This window comes from Nycticebus coucang, chromosome 19 (assembly GCF_027406575.1).
Source record: "Nycticebus coucang isolate mNycCou1 chromosome 19, mNycCou1.pri, whole genome shotgun sequence".
Classification (NCBI taxonomy): domain Eukaryota; kingdom Metazoa; phylum Chordata; class Mammalia; order Primates; family Lorisidae; genus Nycticebus; species Nycticebus coucang.
Genome location: NC_069798.1, coordinates 7,354,639 through 7,370,325, shown reverse-complemented (window position 1 = coordinate 7,370,325; position 15,687 = coordinate 7,354,639). Strand labels below are relative to the sequence as shown.

The following is a 15,687-nucleotide window of genomic DNA, read 5'->3' as shown; positions in this document are numbered from 1 at the left end:
AAACAGTCCTGTTATATTTTACACCAAGGTACTGGCTCTAAGTTTAATATTCCACACATTCTTAGAAGGTACAGAATGGTAATTAACTTCCTAAGCCAGCTCATAAAAACCTGTAAGAATAATTATAATACAGTCATGGAGATAATCAGATCTATAATAAAGATGCTTTCACACACATCTCACTTGCTCTTCACAACAACCCTGTTGAAGGCTGCCTTGCTCCCATTCTACAGATGACTAAAACTGAGGCCTGCGGAGATGAAATCATTTGCTGAGACTCTCTGCGCAGCAGTGGCAAAAAAGGTAGGAAGGGAGAAGGTAAATTTTATTTATGCTTTTGCTTATTAGTAAAATCTTACATGCATGCTAGAGACTTTGAACCCTTTATTTGGACAGTATTAAAATTATTTTATAAAACAACTAATCTCCAGGTGTTTTGAATTAGAAGACAGAGTGCTGGCCAAGAATCAGTTCTGAAGTATGAGTACAGCTGGCACGCCTTGCAGCAGAAAGCACACTTCTGTATCACCCTGGATAGCAATATAAAACTGTTAGACAAGACAAAACCCTACTAAAAAGTCACTGTTATCCCCTAAAAGTTAATTTGAGTGATCATCACCTTGTTTTACTCATTTGACTTACACATTTGACTTGGCAGTACAGAACCTTTACGTAGCAACATTCTCCCAATGCATCTGGAATAGTAAGTGCGTAGGAGAAGGGAACTTAGAGCCCCTCGGCTTAAAGCCCTTTGTTATTTGAATGCCATCCTTTCTACCAGCTATTATCAACTGATAAAGTCCACATTTTATGCATAACATTTTTCAGAAGAGATAAACTTAACTTTCACTTTTATGAAACAGTCTGAGACAAATCTGCTAATCCTTTAAGATCTGCTGGTCAAGATTCAAATTACTGATAGGGTACGTGACTACTTGAGTTAGAATAAGAGCATCTTTCTCCAAATTCAGGTTGCCGGCTTATGAAAGCTATAGTCTTATTCTCTAATTACCATTCTTCATGTAATTTTATATAAATCTACAAAGTGACAAAGGCAGTTTTTAGAGGCTTAAAAATCTGACCTTCAGCCATAGATCGACAATTGCTTTTCAATTTACAACATCCAGAAGATGTAAGTTTCTTGAAAGCCCATGATTGTTTTGTAGCCTTTTTAGCGCAGCTATGAAGGGCCAGGAAGCGATGCTTACCTCCATCCAAGCTGCGAGACATGGTGTAACGTTTGCTGGATGACCGCTCGAAGTAAGGCGCTGGGCGATCTATCAGTGCACTGGCTCTCCTGGTTTGGGCTTGTGTTCTGCCACTATAACGGAACTTGGAACCCAAGGTTAGGAATTTCTTTGGAGGTGCTTCTGGTAACAACAGTCTAAAGAGATTAAAGAAAAACACCAGAATAAGACAAATATTAAGAATTGTTTTTAAACTTTTTACTCCGTCATGAGAGGTTATGTGCTTTGTATGCTAAAGGTTTAACGCATGACTTGCAGTTACATGAATATAATTTTGTAAAAAAAAATCAATTTGTATAGTATATGTCAACTAGATGTTGTAGAGAGGATATAGGCAAAATAGGGTTGTGTTAAACTAGATAACTTTTAACATTCTATGCAAGTGGAGGGTCTGTGGGTTTAACATTAAAATAGGTGATATTAGTGAAAAAGAGTGACAATTTATTATTTTGTAGGCACAAATTTCATGGGCCTAGAAACATATGTGGGTGAAGGGTATTAAGAAATTATTGAAATAAGGAGTGGATATATGAAATGCACATCCTACAGAAATAATGAAAAGATGCTAGAAATAATAAAGAAAGGGGGTAGGGCAGACAAGACTCTCAGGTTCAGTCAGCAATTCTTTTAGGATTTTTTTTTTTTTAATGGAAAAATCTAGTGACAATGAATTTGAAGCAACGGGAAGGACATACTTCCATATTCTTCTTCCCAACCTTTTTCACTATTAGCAATTCCAATTACCCCAATTCTTCCTTAGGAAAAAAACAGAATCATCTTTACCTACCGAAAAAATGTATGGTGCTCAACACACACTTTCCATAAACGCTTGGCTGCTCGATGGTTTGGCAGCTTAAACCCAATGGTACTTTCGAATTGTTCAAACTAAATTTAAAACAAAAATAAAGAGAGTAAAGTTTTAGAATTACAAACAACAGAACCCTACAAATAACTGACAAATCATTAATACCACCCCAATTTTTTATTTATTTGCTAAATCAATTGCTATACATGTAATTCACACTATACACATTCATACAAAAATCTTACTCTGTCTCCTTAAAATGTTGCAGGTGTAAATAATCACATTATAGGTGCAGTAAATGTTTGTGGTACAAGTATGATCTTATGCAAACACATTAAGAGGCTATGTGGATTCCTTCCAGAGATCAATCTGTCCTGATCTCATTTTTAAGCTTTATTTTCATAGTTTCTCAATGACACAGTAACTTCAATTGGAATGCACAGAAATGAACAAAATGTTTTCAGACAGTCTATAGCATTCTTAGAAATATTTTCACCTAATATCTAGCTGTTTTGTGACCTAGCAACAGATACTGCTGATTTTATTTGTGTGTTCCACAGTGCATCCTCATGTTAAATGTCACCATCTCTCTATATTACATGCAAGATCAGAGATTGGGAGAACATATTTTTCTACATATATATTGCAATGACGCCCTCCAGCCACTGGATTTTTCAAGGTGAAATATCTCGTCTGACTTCTTCCGTCACACACTTTAATGCTGTTATTACGGACGCACAGTACAGTTTTTATTTTCTGAGGATGGGGTGGATCAGACCACCAGGGAGCTATCCTCTGAAGGTTTTCTGGAAGAGCATCAAACAACCAGACCGTTGACGGAACCTGTAGCAGCAAGTCATTGCTGCGGCAAAGAACCAAGGTGAGGGGTCGTATGCACAGCACATGGGGTACAATCTCGCTTGACCTCTACTTCTTGTTTGTGGATAAGGACTGCGGGAATTGGGAAATTCTTGTACAGTGCTGGTTTGTAAAAATTGCTACTGTTGGAGGGACCCAGTAGAGCAGAGAAGTACCGTGTATGGCTCTATACTAAACCGTCCCATTTATTCATCCCTCATCTAAAATGTGGCACAGACTGTGCTAAGGCCAAGGGTTCTAAAGACTCGACTTGGTCTCTAATGCAAGAAGCTAGGAAGAGTCTCTTACTACAAACTTCCTCAGGCAAGGATGATATTAGCCCTAGCTTTTTGAAGTTTTATCTCCCTGCACTATGTATCCACATATTTCAACATCATTAGAGCCACCAATAATTTCTTACTCACTCTTCTCAGCCTGTAAATGCGATCACAAAAAAGGGAAGGTAAGAAACCAATTTCCTCGGAGCTTGCCTCTGCTGGGACCACAACTCCATCTCCTCATTGCTAGACTTCATGAAAAAGAAGTCATTGCCTCTGCAACTCACTCCAGATCTTACTACATCTGGCAGGGGCTCCTCACACCTTCCGGAGCTCTGACATGTCACAATGGGACCTGTCAAGTTCAAAGTGCATCTGTCAGCCTGCATCTCTAGCGCGGCCCTGGGTCACACAGCACTGCTGGTGAATCACTTCCCCTTGCGCATTCTTCATTCTCTCTTCCTCTTTCTATTTCTCTGGTCATTTTTCTTTACCTTCTTATGTTTCTCTCGTGGATGCCGCTCTCTTAAGCAGTGGTCTTCATCAGAGTTTTGGTTTTAGGGCCTCTTCTCCACATTTTCTTTTTTTTTTTGTAGAGACAGAGTTTCACTTTATGGCCCTCAGTAGAGTGCCGTGGCCTCACACAGCTCACAGCAACCTCCAACTCCCGGGCTTAAGCGATTCTCTTGCCTCAGCCTCCCGAGTAGCTGGGACAACAGGTGCCCGCCACAATGTCCGGCTATTTTTTGGTTGCAGTTTGGTCGGGGCCGGGTTTGAACCCGCCACCCTCGGTATATGGGGCCGGCGCCTTACCGACTGAGCCACAGGCACCGCCCTCCACATTTTCTTTCTTTCCCTTTTTTTTTTTGAGACCGAGTCTTGCTCTGTCACCTGGGCTAGCGTGCAGCTCATAGCAACCTCAAACTCCTGGGCTCAAGCAATTCTCCTGCCTCAGCCTCTCTAGAAGCTGGAACTTCAGGTGCCTGCCACCACCTAATTTTTTTTCTTTTTTTGTAGAGATGGGGTCTCACTCTTTCTCAAGCAATCCTCCCACTTGGCCTCCCAAAGTGCTAGGATTACAGGCAAGAGCCCCTGCAGCTGGCCTCCCCGTGCTCTGTGAGTACTTCATTCCACGTCTAAGGCCTTGAATAAAATGGATACAATGAAAACTCTGTTAAATTTCTTATTATGCAAAAATTACCCCTGAAGATCCGTCCCAAAGGAATTTCAACCTCTTCTTCTGCCGTCTTCCCCTCTTTCCTCCTATCTCATAGCACCACCTGTCTTGACATCATCCTGCAAACGGAAGCCTCTGATGCCCCTGACTCTCCCCTCTCTTCACTCCTTCCTCCATCCGATCTCTAAGACTGACTGGCTCTGCCTATGGAACTTCTCTCTCCTCCTATTCCCGCAGCCTCTGCCCTACTTTAGGTCTTATCACACCCCAGTATTAAGAAGCTGAGTTTCATTAAGAAATCAATCATTCTAAAACATTCATCCAGTTGTGTCACATCCTAATTTAAAAGCTTTCAGGGCTCACTACTATCTACTGATTTATTTCTCCAACTCTCTCTTTTGGTCTCGCACCACCCTACTACCTCGTCTCTATCTAATAGTATCCCATTTGTATCATGGTGTTACAGTTCAAAGTGTGTGAGTCTGTCTCTCTGCCAAATAGAAAATCCCTTAAGGACAGGAACAAGGTTATACTTATCTATTTCCAATGCCCAACACCTAACAGGTGCTCACTTAACCTTAAATGAAGTCAAACATGTATACGGTAGAGTCTCTGTAGTGACCACACAAAGAACTGTAACCAACTGGTCAACATACAGAGGTGGCCAACACAAGGAACTAGGCCTACCGTACTGATAACGCACATGTGGTGCTTGTCCGGCCTATGAAAATTGGGTCAACTTAAGGAGGTGGTCAGTGCAGGGCGGTGGTTCAACTACAGAGGTTCTACCATCTACTGGTTATATTACAATCTTTAGGAAATATTTTAAAAAGCACATTTTCAGGAATTTACACGAAAAGTGTACAGATTATTTCAGTCATCACAGACAAGTATGACTTTATATTTACATTAAACACGACTGCGTATTTTATTTTTTGATTTTTGAAAACTGCATTTTTCTACCGAGAAATTCTTATGGAGATGTAGCTAGATTTTGAAGAGTTAATTCAATATTATATCAGAAAAAGTTCAGAGATAAAAATGAGCTAGAATATTTGGGTTTTGATTGCTTCCATTATAGTAGTCACACCAATTAGAAATTGGAAGTGTTTATTCACTAGCTCTTTTGCAAATAAAAGTTGAGATTTACTACTATTACACACAAACCTCTAAGGAGGATTTAATATGAGTTGATCACGGAGGCTATTGCTAGAGGAGCAAGGATTAGTTAACAGTTCTGATTGTTTCATTAACTTCTTGGATTTTTTTAAAAAAGCCACAGTGTATTGAATTGTGGAACACCGACATAATTCAGACACATTGTCCTTTATTCTAATCTTCCTTCTGCCTTGATGTATGTGACTTCTAAGCCATTCACTTTACGGTGCAACCAGATTTGTATGACAAATCAGGAGCACAAGGGGACTTAACAATAGGACACAGAGGAAAGACATCTATTCACCAGAACTTGAAATATTCAAAAAATTATTTATGAACCTGGATTTAATATTAAGATTTTTTTTTTTTTAAACAGAATCTCACTATGTCACCCTGGGTAGAGTGCAGTGGCATCGCAGCTCACAGCAACCTCAAACTCTTGGGCTTAAGCGATGCTCTTGCCTCAGCCTCCCAAGTAGTTGGGACTACAGGTGCCCACCACCACGTCGGCTATTTTTTTTTTTTTTTTTGTAGTTGTCTTTGTTGTTTAGCTGGCCCGGGCGGTCTTAAACCTGAGCTATGGGCACTGAGCCTAAGATGTTTTTAAAAACCATTCAATTAATGTATGGCATAGTAAAAATTGGAACAACATAATGAAGAGATATTTTGTTACTGTTTACTAGACAAACCTACAGTAAGTTCTCCTAGGCATGTACAGATAACTTACCCCATCCCATGATACTCAGAACTTAGGAGCAGAGAATTTAAATTTTTGTTTGCTAACAGGGACCTTTCTGCCCAACGCATACACTGACGCAGGCAGGCTTACCTCTCCCGGTCGGATCTTGATGTAAAAGTTATTCCGTTTGTATGAAATTTTGAGAACCTTGGGCCAGGCAAACCTGTTTATTCGCAGTCGGTCACGATATATCAACAGACCACTTGCGCAAACTCCCAACATAATGTCTACTCCCTCCGAATCCTGGAAGAGTTCAGCGGCAGCAAGAAATGGTAAGTCAGTATCTTACTTAGTTCCACTTCCACTGGGTACAGCCTCTACAACAAAATCTATCATTGACATTTAAATATGAAAAACATTGCAGCCATTTTTAAAACATTACAGTTAAATAACAGCCTTTTAGTGAAGATTTTCATCACTACGGAGATGACTGTTAGAGTCCAATCTCCTCTCCCAGGTATCTCAGACTTGCAGCTTAAACAACGGACCCCAAGCAGGCCCAGCAGACAAAGGTGTGTTCCTAACAGTAATGACAGCCCCAGTTACTGCTCCCTGAGTGTCAGACACTGTGCTAAGGGCTTTATGTGTTAGTTCTTTCAATCTTCACTGAGATATGGTGAGATCGTTGCTATTATTATTCCCATTTTACAGATGAAGACAGAGAAGTAGAGGCCCAGTTAACACAGCAGCCTGGTTCCAGAGGGATCCACTCAGCTGACGTGTGTTCTAGCAAGGTGGGCTCTGTCCTTTCCTATGAGGGTTTGGGGTTTTGTTCCTTTACAAAGAGCTTTTTTTTTTTTTTGTAGAGACAGAGTCTCACTGTACCGCCCTCTGGTAGAGTGCCGTGGCGTCACACGGCTCACAGCAACCTCTAACTCTTGGGCTTACGCGATTCTCTTGCCTCAGCCTCCCGAGCAGCTGGGACTACAGACGCCCGCCACAACGCCCGGCTTTGCTACACCATTATTTGTTATGTACCGCTACCATCAGAAAGAAACTTAAATGTGAACTAGGTTTTTAAAAGTATAAGTGCACTTCCCCAACAAGCTCACTCTCCCTGCTCCACATACTGCCCAGTGGGAATCACATTTAATGATATCAATATTAAAATCTTTTTATGTATAGTTTATATATGTGTGTGTGAGCCCATAGGTGTTTTTTTTTTTTTTTTTAAAGAGATCATACTAAAATTGCAACTTGCTTTTGCTACTTTCACATTCCATTTTCTTTTTTCAATTTCAGTTTAATATGAGGGTACAAACGATTAGGTTACATTGTTTGTGTGTGTGTTAGGTAAAGTCCAAGCTGTAGTGGAGCCATACACCCAGGAGGTGTGCCCTGTACCCCTACGTTGTGCGTACATTTCATCTGTAAGCAATTTCCCAGGGCTGTGTGACGCCCAGAGGTCCTACTTTGTCAGACTCAGGCAATATGCCACAGAGTCTTAAATGTTGCATTCTGCTGAAATCAGGTCAAATGAACAGCGACGGAGGCCTTGAACAGAGTATGAAGGCAGACAGAGGCAGGACTGTGTGGGACGTGGAGTCTACTCCTTGTCCCAGAAATTGTTGGAAGCAGGGGACAAAAGTGGTCATGGGCTGGCCACACATGGGCTGGCCCCACACAGGAAGTTGCGCTCACACCTTACGCCACACAATTGGCAGGGCTGTCCCCAACTTTTGAGTCACACTGCGGCACCAGAAGAGCAGCGGGGGAAACAGAAGACTCCAATCAGGAGATGCTGACTTGTCTACAGTGTGGGCGTTTACTGCCTCAATTTTGTCAATGCAAGGGACAAGATGGACATTTCTAGAATCAAACAAATAAGCTGGTCTACCTTTGGGAAATATGAGTTGACACACAGAATATAATTGGTTTAAAATGAACTATTTTACTTTGGAAATGTAGCACTCCTTGAGATGCGCTACAGGAGTGGAAAGACTCACAGGCAAGATATTACAATATTAATAAAATCCGAGGAAAACTCTAAGACCAGAAACTGCTCACCATTTACAGGGGGCTTTAATTCGAAAGAGCCATTTAAAGAGCAACAGCCTGATGCTGACCAGGAGCTGGATTACTGACCCTGTTAGAATGAAACCAGCCAATCTGTTTGCTGGACCACTCAGAGGTGACGCCTCCTGCCGTGGGCACAATGCAGGCCAATGAAGGGCTGCTGGAAACTGCTCTTTGATAACTACAGAATATAAATTTAGAAACGTGCTCGACATTTATGGAGGAAAAGGACCTTCAAAACCTTTTTTGTGATTAGATAATAAAATGTTTAAATCAACTATTTGTGTCTCTGAATCACAAGAAAACAGCCTCTCTTGACTGGGAAGATGAGGAAGGCCTACATGCCTCCTCTCTGCATCCTCCAACACAGGCTTCTGTGTCCCCAAATCAGTCATTATTTCCAGCACACTGTTAGCAAGTGGTGCTGAAATAAACTCCCACTCATCTTCCTCCTCCTGGAGACGGAAAGCTGGCTAAAACTGGAGCTGTTTCACCTCCGTCACCTCAACGCCTGCACAGAGCCCGCCTGGAGTGCATTAAGACATTACATGTCAATTGAAAGAAAAGGTGAAAAAATATAAAAATGGCAGCAATGAAACAGGTTTTAGAACTCAATGAAAGTCTCCATTTCATTAATTGCACAGCAGCAGAGAATGATACTTTCATATCAATTTTTCTACTACAGCCCATTGTACTGAGATTAGTCTGATAAATCTTTAGTTTTAAACGCTATTAACAATAGGCTTTCTTGGGGATGTGTGCATTTTTCTATCAATGAGTGTGTTTATACTCCCTTCACAGACAGCACTGAAGGTAGACCTGCTAGTCTCTGCCTCCATCGTGAAAATAAAGGCACATACATTTCCTTTATTTGAAATCACTGCTCACACTTGGGCATCCTTCCCTATCACGTGGTCCCTGAGATCTCTCATATAGACTTTTGTCTATATCTCAGAATCTTACATAAAATAAATGACAAAGCCCATTAAGACTGACATGAAAGTGACAAAGACGGATAGACTTCAAAGAGAAAATAAAGCATTGAGAATATGTTTTCCAAAACATATGACCGTCATCTAATACTGTTATTTATTCTTTATACACAACTGTTGGGCACAAGATCACAATTCAGAATTTCTAAATGGATCCTAAAGCTCAGAGCATTTCAAACCATCAACAGAAGAGAAGCATCTTGCATATAGCCGGAAATTAGCTCTAATTTAATTCAGTAAATTTCCTTTTTCAAATGATGGAGTGTGGCTGCTCAGGAAAATGGAGTCTATAACTGAATTACCAGTTATACTTATTATTCAGATAAAATCCTGTAACAGGCTGGATTTGCACTTCCTTAATTCTCTTTCTTTTTAATTGGCATAATTTCAAATTGTATTATAGAATGAAAAAGCAGCCATCTATTTTAATTCAGTAGCTATAGCAATGTTAAGTGATTTTATTTTTACTGATAGAAATACTGATACATCCTGAGTTGTGCTTCCTTAAATGTGTAGCCTAATCTTTTATTTATTTATTTTTTTTCTGGGCAGTCAGTGATTCAGGAGTGCGTGATATAACTCAAAAATTGCTTTACTCAAATTCTCAGGCTACCTTCCTTTCATTCCCCCCCCCCCTTATCTTTTCACCACCCAAAGAAAAGTTCTAAGAGAAATTTTTAAAAAAAGTGTCTGTGTTGATTTTTATTTTGAAATCCTCACCCTACCTTATGTCCCACATACAATGGAAAACATCTGTGTTATCTAAGGGCACGATAAATAAAAGTACAGTAATGAACTGGCAAGTCAATGGAGTTACACCTGCTGTTGCAATTACACACAAATGTCAGAGAGTTTGGCATTCAATGCCCCAGCATGTCCCCGAAGGGGTCCCAGCCACGTCTTGCCCGTACTCAGGCATTGGGAGTGCTCACCCTGGGTGACGCCCAGACAAAAACCAATCAAACCTGCCAAGGGAATCCACAGATCATAGATTTATTGAGATACTTCTCTGCTCAGAGCCAACTGAAATTTTCATTTCTAGGCCCTCAACCTGACTGTGTAAGACGTCTGCTTGCCTGGAAACCTGAAATTGCATGGTTCTTATGAGTCCCAGACCGTGAAATTGGTGAATGAGTGCTGTCTATCAGAAGTCAAAGACATGTCCGTAAACAGAAAGGATGTTCTCTTGTCAGCCCCCATCTGAAGAAATGACCTCTGAACTTTAAACCCTGACCCTCAAGTAGCAGAATTCATCTCTGGGACCCTAACACATTTTATATGCATTGCTGATGAATGTTTTCATAAAAACTTCTCTGTATTACCACAGGGCTTTTATTCAGGGATATTTAAATGGTAAACTAGTAGTCCCTCCTGGACATTCTCTCATGGCTGAAAAATACAGAGGTTCTAGAAAGGGCGTGACACAAAGTCTACGCAGCTCAACGTGCCCTCATGACTGTCACCCTCCTGGTGTGTAATGCCAACTTCTTTCTTCCCAAGACTCTGGACCCGATACAGACCCTTAACATTTCACCAATCACTGGTCAGTGGGGCAATATGTGAGCACCAAAAAGGGGCATAGATAGTACCTGGGACCTAACAGATATGACAGTGGGTCCTGGACAATTGGACAGGTTTAGACAGATAGGAGAGAGCAGGACAGACCAGGGGCAGGCATATTCAGGGAAAGGCAGTGCTGGGGACATGATGTGACAGGGTACGTGAGGGTTGGGGGGGCTCAGAGCTTGTTAGGTCAAGTTCACTATCTAACTACAGGCACAGGCAATCAAAGGCTCCGCCTTTCAAAGCTTTCAGTAGGCTGAGTCCATGAGTTTGAGCCCTGAACTCCTCGGTAAATATCAGAAAGCTAAATTTGTTGGATCATGGAGTAGGGCTTAAAAGGCAAACACAGATTTGAATCCCCAACATTTTCATTTACATTAACTGAAGTAAAAATCACCAGCACACTGCAAAAACATTAAATAGAGAGTTTGGGGCTTACAAATGCATACCTTAGCATGTATCATTACATACCTTAGCATGATGTAAATCTACGCCATACATGGATAGTTTTTTGGCATTTTCCAAGAAATGCATCTCTGCTTCTGCTGGCGTCATTCCTCTGAAAAAGGGGGAAAGTATTATAATGCTACATTTCTTATCAGTTAAGAGTTAAAATGTAAAAAGCAGTTAGCTCCATCCTATCTTCCCCCCAAAAGACCCCCACCCCACCAGGTACCAGCAGACACATGCGGAAAAAATCAGGGAAACGGCTTTGGAAGAAAACATTACAAATGAATGCCTGGGTGTCCTGAGCTCCCCTGACCCAGAACCTCCACCTCACCTCGTGCAGATCCTCCTCTGCTCACCTCCCGCCTTAACGGACTCACACCAGCACTGGGAGCTGGGGGCTGAGGCCCGCTCACCAAGGCCCAACCCTAACGAGCACTCCCAGGCCCGCTCACCAAGGCCCAACCTTAACGAGCACTCCCAGGGCCGCTCACCAAGGCCCAACCTTAACGAGCACTCCCAGGCCCGCTCACCAAGGCCCAACCCTAACGAGCACTCCCAGGCCCACTCACCAGGGCCCAACCTTAATGAGCACTCCCAGGCCCGCTCACCAAGGCCCAACCCTAACGAGCACTCCCAGGGCTGCGCCACTGACCTGTGGCTCTTGTGCAGCTCAATCACTTTGTCTTCCAGCTCTTTAGTGTGGTTTGGTGCGAAGCGGAACTCACTGATGTAATCGTTCCCACACTCGTCGGGGTCATAGTCCCCAAGTTCTGACTGGACGGTGTAGGAGCCCAGCAGGGCCAGGGTAACAAAGGAGCAGGGCAGTCTCCCGGACACGATGTCATCTCGCAACTGTAAGCAGAGGTAGTACCTTCCAGAAGCCAAAAAGACAACACAAAAGGCCGGCGTGAGGACGTATGAAAAGGAGACCATTCCAGGTAAATCGGGGTTAATGTCTCCCTGCTGAGTAAGTTTTTTGGGATAAATTTTCCAGCTACAGAAAATATAATTGCATCTCTATCTGGTATAGATGTAAGGGGAAACTACCTAGCTACTAAATATAATATTTAAGGGCATCTAGAAGCAAGTCAATGTTTGTAATAAAATGGGGCTTCATTAATACAGAATGAAAGAAACTGAAGGACGAAATCTTCTAATCTTCTAACGTCTCTCTTTTCTTTTTTTAATTAAACCATAGCTGTGTACATCAATGCAATCACGGGGTACAATGTGCTGGTTTTATATACAATTTGAAATACTTTCATTGAACTGGTTAACATAGCCTTCATGGCATTTTCTTGGTTATTGTGTTCAGACATTTATATTCTGCATTTAGTTAGTTTCACCTGTGCCCTTCTAAGATGCATGGTAGGTACAGTCCCACCCATCACCCTTCTTCTCCCTCCCCTCCCCTCCCTTGCCCCTTTCCCCATATTCTTGTGCTACAGTTGGGTTATAGCTTTCCTATGAAAACTATAAATTAGAAGACATTGGAAGAAAAAGTATCCAATGTCTTTTAACGTCTTTTAAAATAACTTTTAAAGTCAAATGAACAGAAACACGTTCCCTGAAATCCTTGGGTGGGAAAAACATAGTATGAAAATGATGCTCTAAAATATAGTCTTGTGCCACGTAATGATGCTTCCATTACCGACAGACTGCATACATGATGGTGGTCCCCTACGCTTGTGAGACAGCGGAAAAATTCCCATGGCTAGTGACAGCATAGTCACTAGCTAATGTTGTAGCATAATGTATTATTTACATGTCTGTGTTATTACAGGGCTAAACTATTGCGCTGTCAGTAGGATAAAAATCTAGCACATATAGTTATGTACAGTACCTAATACTTGACAATACATGACAGTGTTACCAGCTTATGTATTTATTATACTTTTGATCGTTATTTTAGAGTGTAGGCCTTCTCTCTCTCTCTTTTTTTTAAAAGGCGGTGTTCCCGGAGAAGGCCTTGTGGTTCTAGGAGATGACAGCTGTGTGTGTTACTGCCTCTGAAGACCTATTACGGGGACAAGACGAGGAGGTCAAAGGCAGAGATATTGACAATCCTGACCCAGTGCAGGCCTAGGCTCATGCGTAGGTTTGCATCTTAAGTTTAACAAGTAAAAACAAAACTTCAAAATAGGAAAAAGTTTACATTAATAGAGTAAGAATATAAGGAAAAAATATCTTTGTAGGATGTGTCTGTATCTCAAGCTAGATGTCATTACAAAAAATTGACAAGTTTAAAAAATGTGCTCAAGTATAAAAGTTACAGTAAGTGAAGATTAATTTCTTAAAGAAGAAAATTTAAAAATAAATTTAATATTGCCTACGCATACAGTGTTTGTAAAATCTACAGCAGTGCCCGGCTGTGCCCCAGGCCTTCACGTTCACTCACCACTCACTGACTCGGCCAGAGCAATTTCCAGTCCAGCAAACAGCGTTCCTGGGTAGGTGCCCCTAGACTGGTGTGTTACTTTTTATCTTTTTAGACTGAATTTTTATTGTACCTTTCCCAGAGTTAGGGATGTGTAGGTGTACAGTACTGATCACTGTGTTACGTTTGCCCACAGTCTTCAGGACAGCACCATAAGCAGTAGGTGACATCATAAAGCCTGTGTCGTGGGCCAGGCCATCTAGGGCTATGCACTCTAGGATGTTCACACTACAGAATCACCCGAAGGTGCCCGTCTCATTACATATCAATGTTAAGTGATGCATGACTATATAATTATCAGGCCCCAACCTCTTTTTTATTTTTTGAATTTTAGATTAGCGAAAGGGTATAAACAAATAGATTACCATGTTTGCATTTGTTAGGTAGAGTCCCTATTGTAGTGTGTCCTGCACCCAAGAGGTGCCTCACGTACCCTAACATTGAACCCATCAGGTGGGAGCACACCAACCCCCGCTCCCTCTTTCCCCTCTCCCCAGTTTGAACTGAATTAAGTTTTTCTCTACGTTGGGCACGTATTGGATTGTCTACTGCAGGTCATTTGGATATACAGATGACAGATCTTGCCATATGATCAACACAAGACAGATTTCAGGTAACTCAGCGGCTTTGCCAACATAGCTCTAAATTCTTGCATTCCTAATGAGATAGTTTCTTTAAAATAACAAGTAATTCCTCTTGTTTTAAGTGCTCATTTTAAACATTTAGATAGCTTCTTAGGATCTGGTATGAAGCCTAACTTCGAAGAATTACTACCTTAAAATTTGAGAATCTCATCACTGTAAGTAAACAGTTTTAAACTGGAGAAATATGGCACATTGTCATATAATACTTTCAAGATATCACAAAAATATGACCACTGATAGCTGATTTGTCTGCTCTGCTATTCTGTTTTTAAGTCTTATGGATACAATACTAACTGCAAGAGACTCCAAGGTAAGTGTTAACCCTGATGAGTTTTAATAATTACTATCATGGCCCGTTTGAACTGTTAATCTGTTGAAACAGAGGACTATGACAAAGACTTAAGGTCCCCTCTAAGTATTATTTTAGGCTGGCGATATAAGTAAAATCTATGTAATTCAGTTAGAAAAATTCTTAAACATTTAAAAGGTTAACATAACAATATAACCAGTATTATATAGGTACACAGAAAGAAACCATGGACTAAATTTTCAAACCCAGGTATACGTCTATATGCTCTATAACTCCACATTAGCCATAATTAAATAGATCCTCAATATTGATTAAAAGTATCTTTAAATAAGAAATTATAATTTTTCTGATTTAATGTAAATACAAAAATATCTCCCAGCAATAATTTTTACCCTCCTTCTAATAAGTCTGGTAAAATTACTTTTACCATTTTAATTTATAAACATTCTTTTCTAGAGAAAAGGTCTCAGTCTACTGCCCCAGCTGCGGTGCAGCGGAGTGACCACACACAGCTCACCCGTACCTGGAACTCCAGCACTCAAGTGATCCTCTAGCCTTAGGCCTCAGTCTCTCTTGCATTCCTAATGAGATAGTTTCTTTAAAATAACAAGTAATTCCTCTTGTTTTAAGTGCTCATTTTAAACATTTGGATAGCTTCTTAGGATCTGGTATGAAGCCTAACTTCGAAGAATTACTACCTAAAAATTTGAGAATCTCATCACTGTAAGTAAACAGTTTTAAACTGGAGAAATATGGCACATTGTCCCATATTTCCCAGCAGCTGGGACCACAGGCAAATGACACCACGTCTGGCTAATTTAAAAAATTTCTGTAGGGTCTTGAACTCCTGGCTTCAAGTGATCCTCTCACATTGGCCTTCCAGAGTTCTGGAATTATAGGCCAGAGCCACCCCATCCAGCCTGAAATTATTTTTAATCGTAGTAAGTAACTGAAGCTGTTTTGAGTAATTTCTCTTTTCTGAAAAGCCCTCCAAAAAATATATAAAGCTTAGA

At 41.0% G+C, this 15,687-nt stretch overlaps 1 protein-coding gene across 36 annotated transcripts in view; it reads right to left on the bottom strand.

Moving 5' to 3' along the window:
• Positions 1–15,687, bottom strand: part of EPB41L3 (erythrocyte membrane protein band 4.1 like 3) — a 240,666-nt gene that overhangs the window by 28,558 nt on the left and 196,421 nt on the right. For all 36 annotated transcript variants that reach the window (XM_053571292.1, XM_053571297.1, XM_053571287.1 and 33 more), the window contains 5 exons: positions 11,936–12,154; positions 11,305–11,392; positions 6,353–6,505; positions 2,035–2,132; positions 1,209–1,384 (listed from right to left, as the gene is read on the bottom strand). In XM_053571292.1, coding sequence (XP_053427267.1) covers positions 1,209–1,384; positions 2,035–2,132; positions 6,353–6,505; positions 11,305–11,392; positions 11,936–12,154 — 734 coding nt within the window. The remainder of the gene's footprint in view (positions 1–1,208; positions 1,385–2,034; positions 2,133–6,352; positions 6,506–11,304; positions 11,393–11,935; positions 12,155–15,687) is intronic.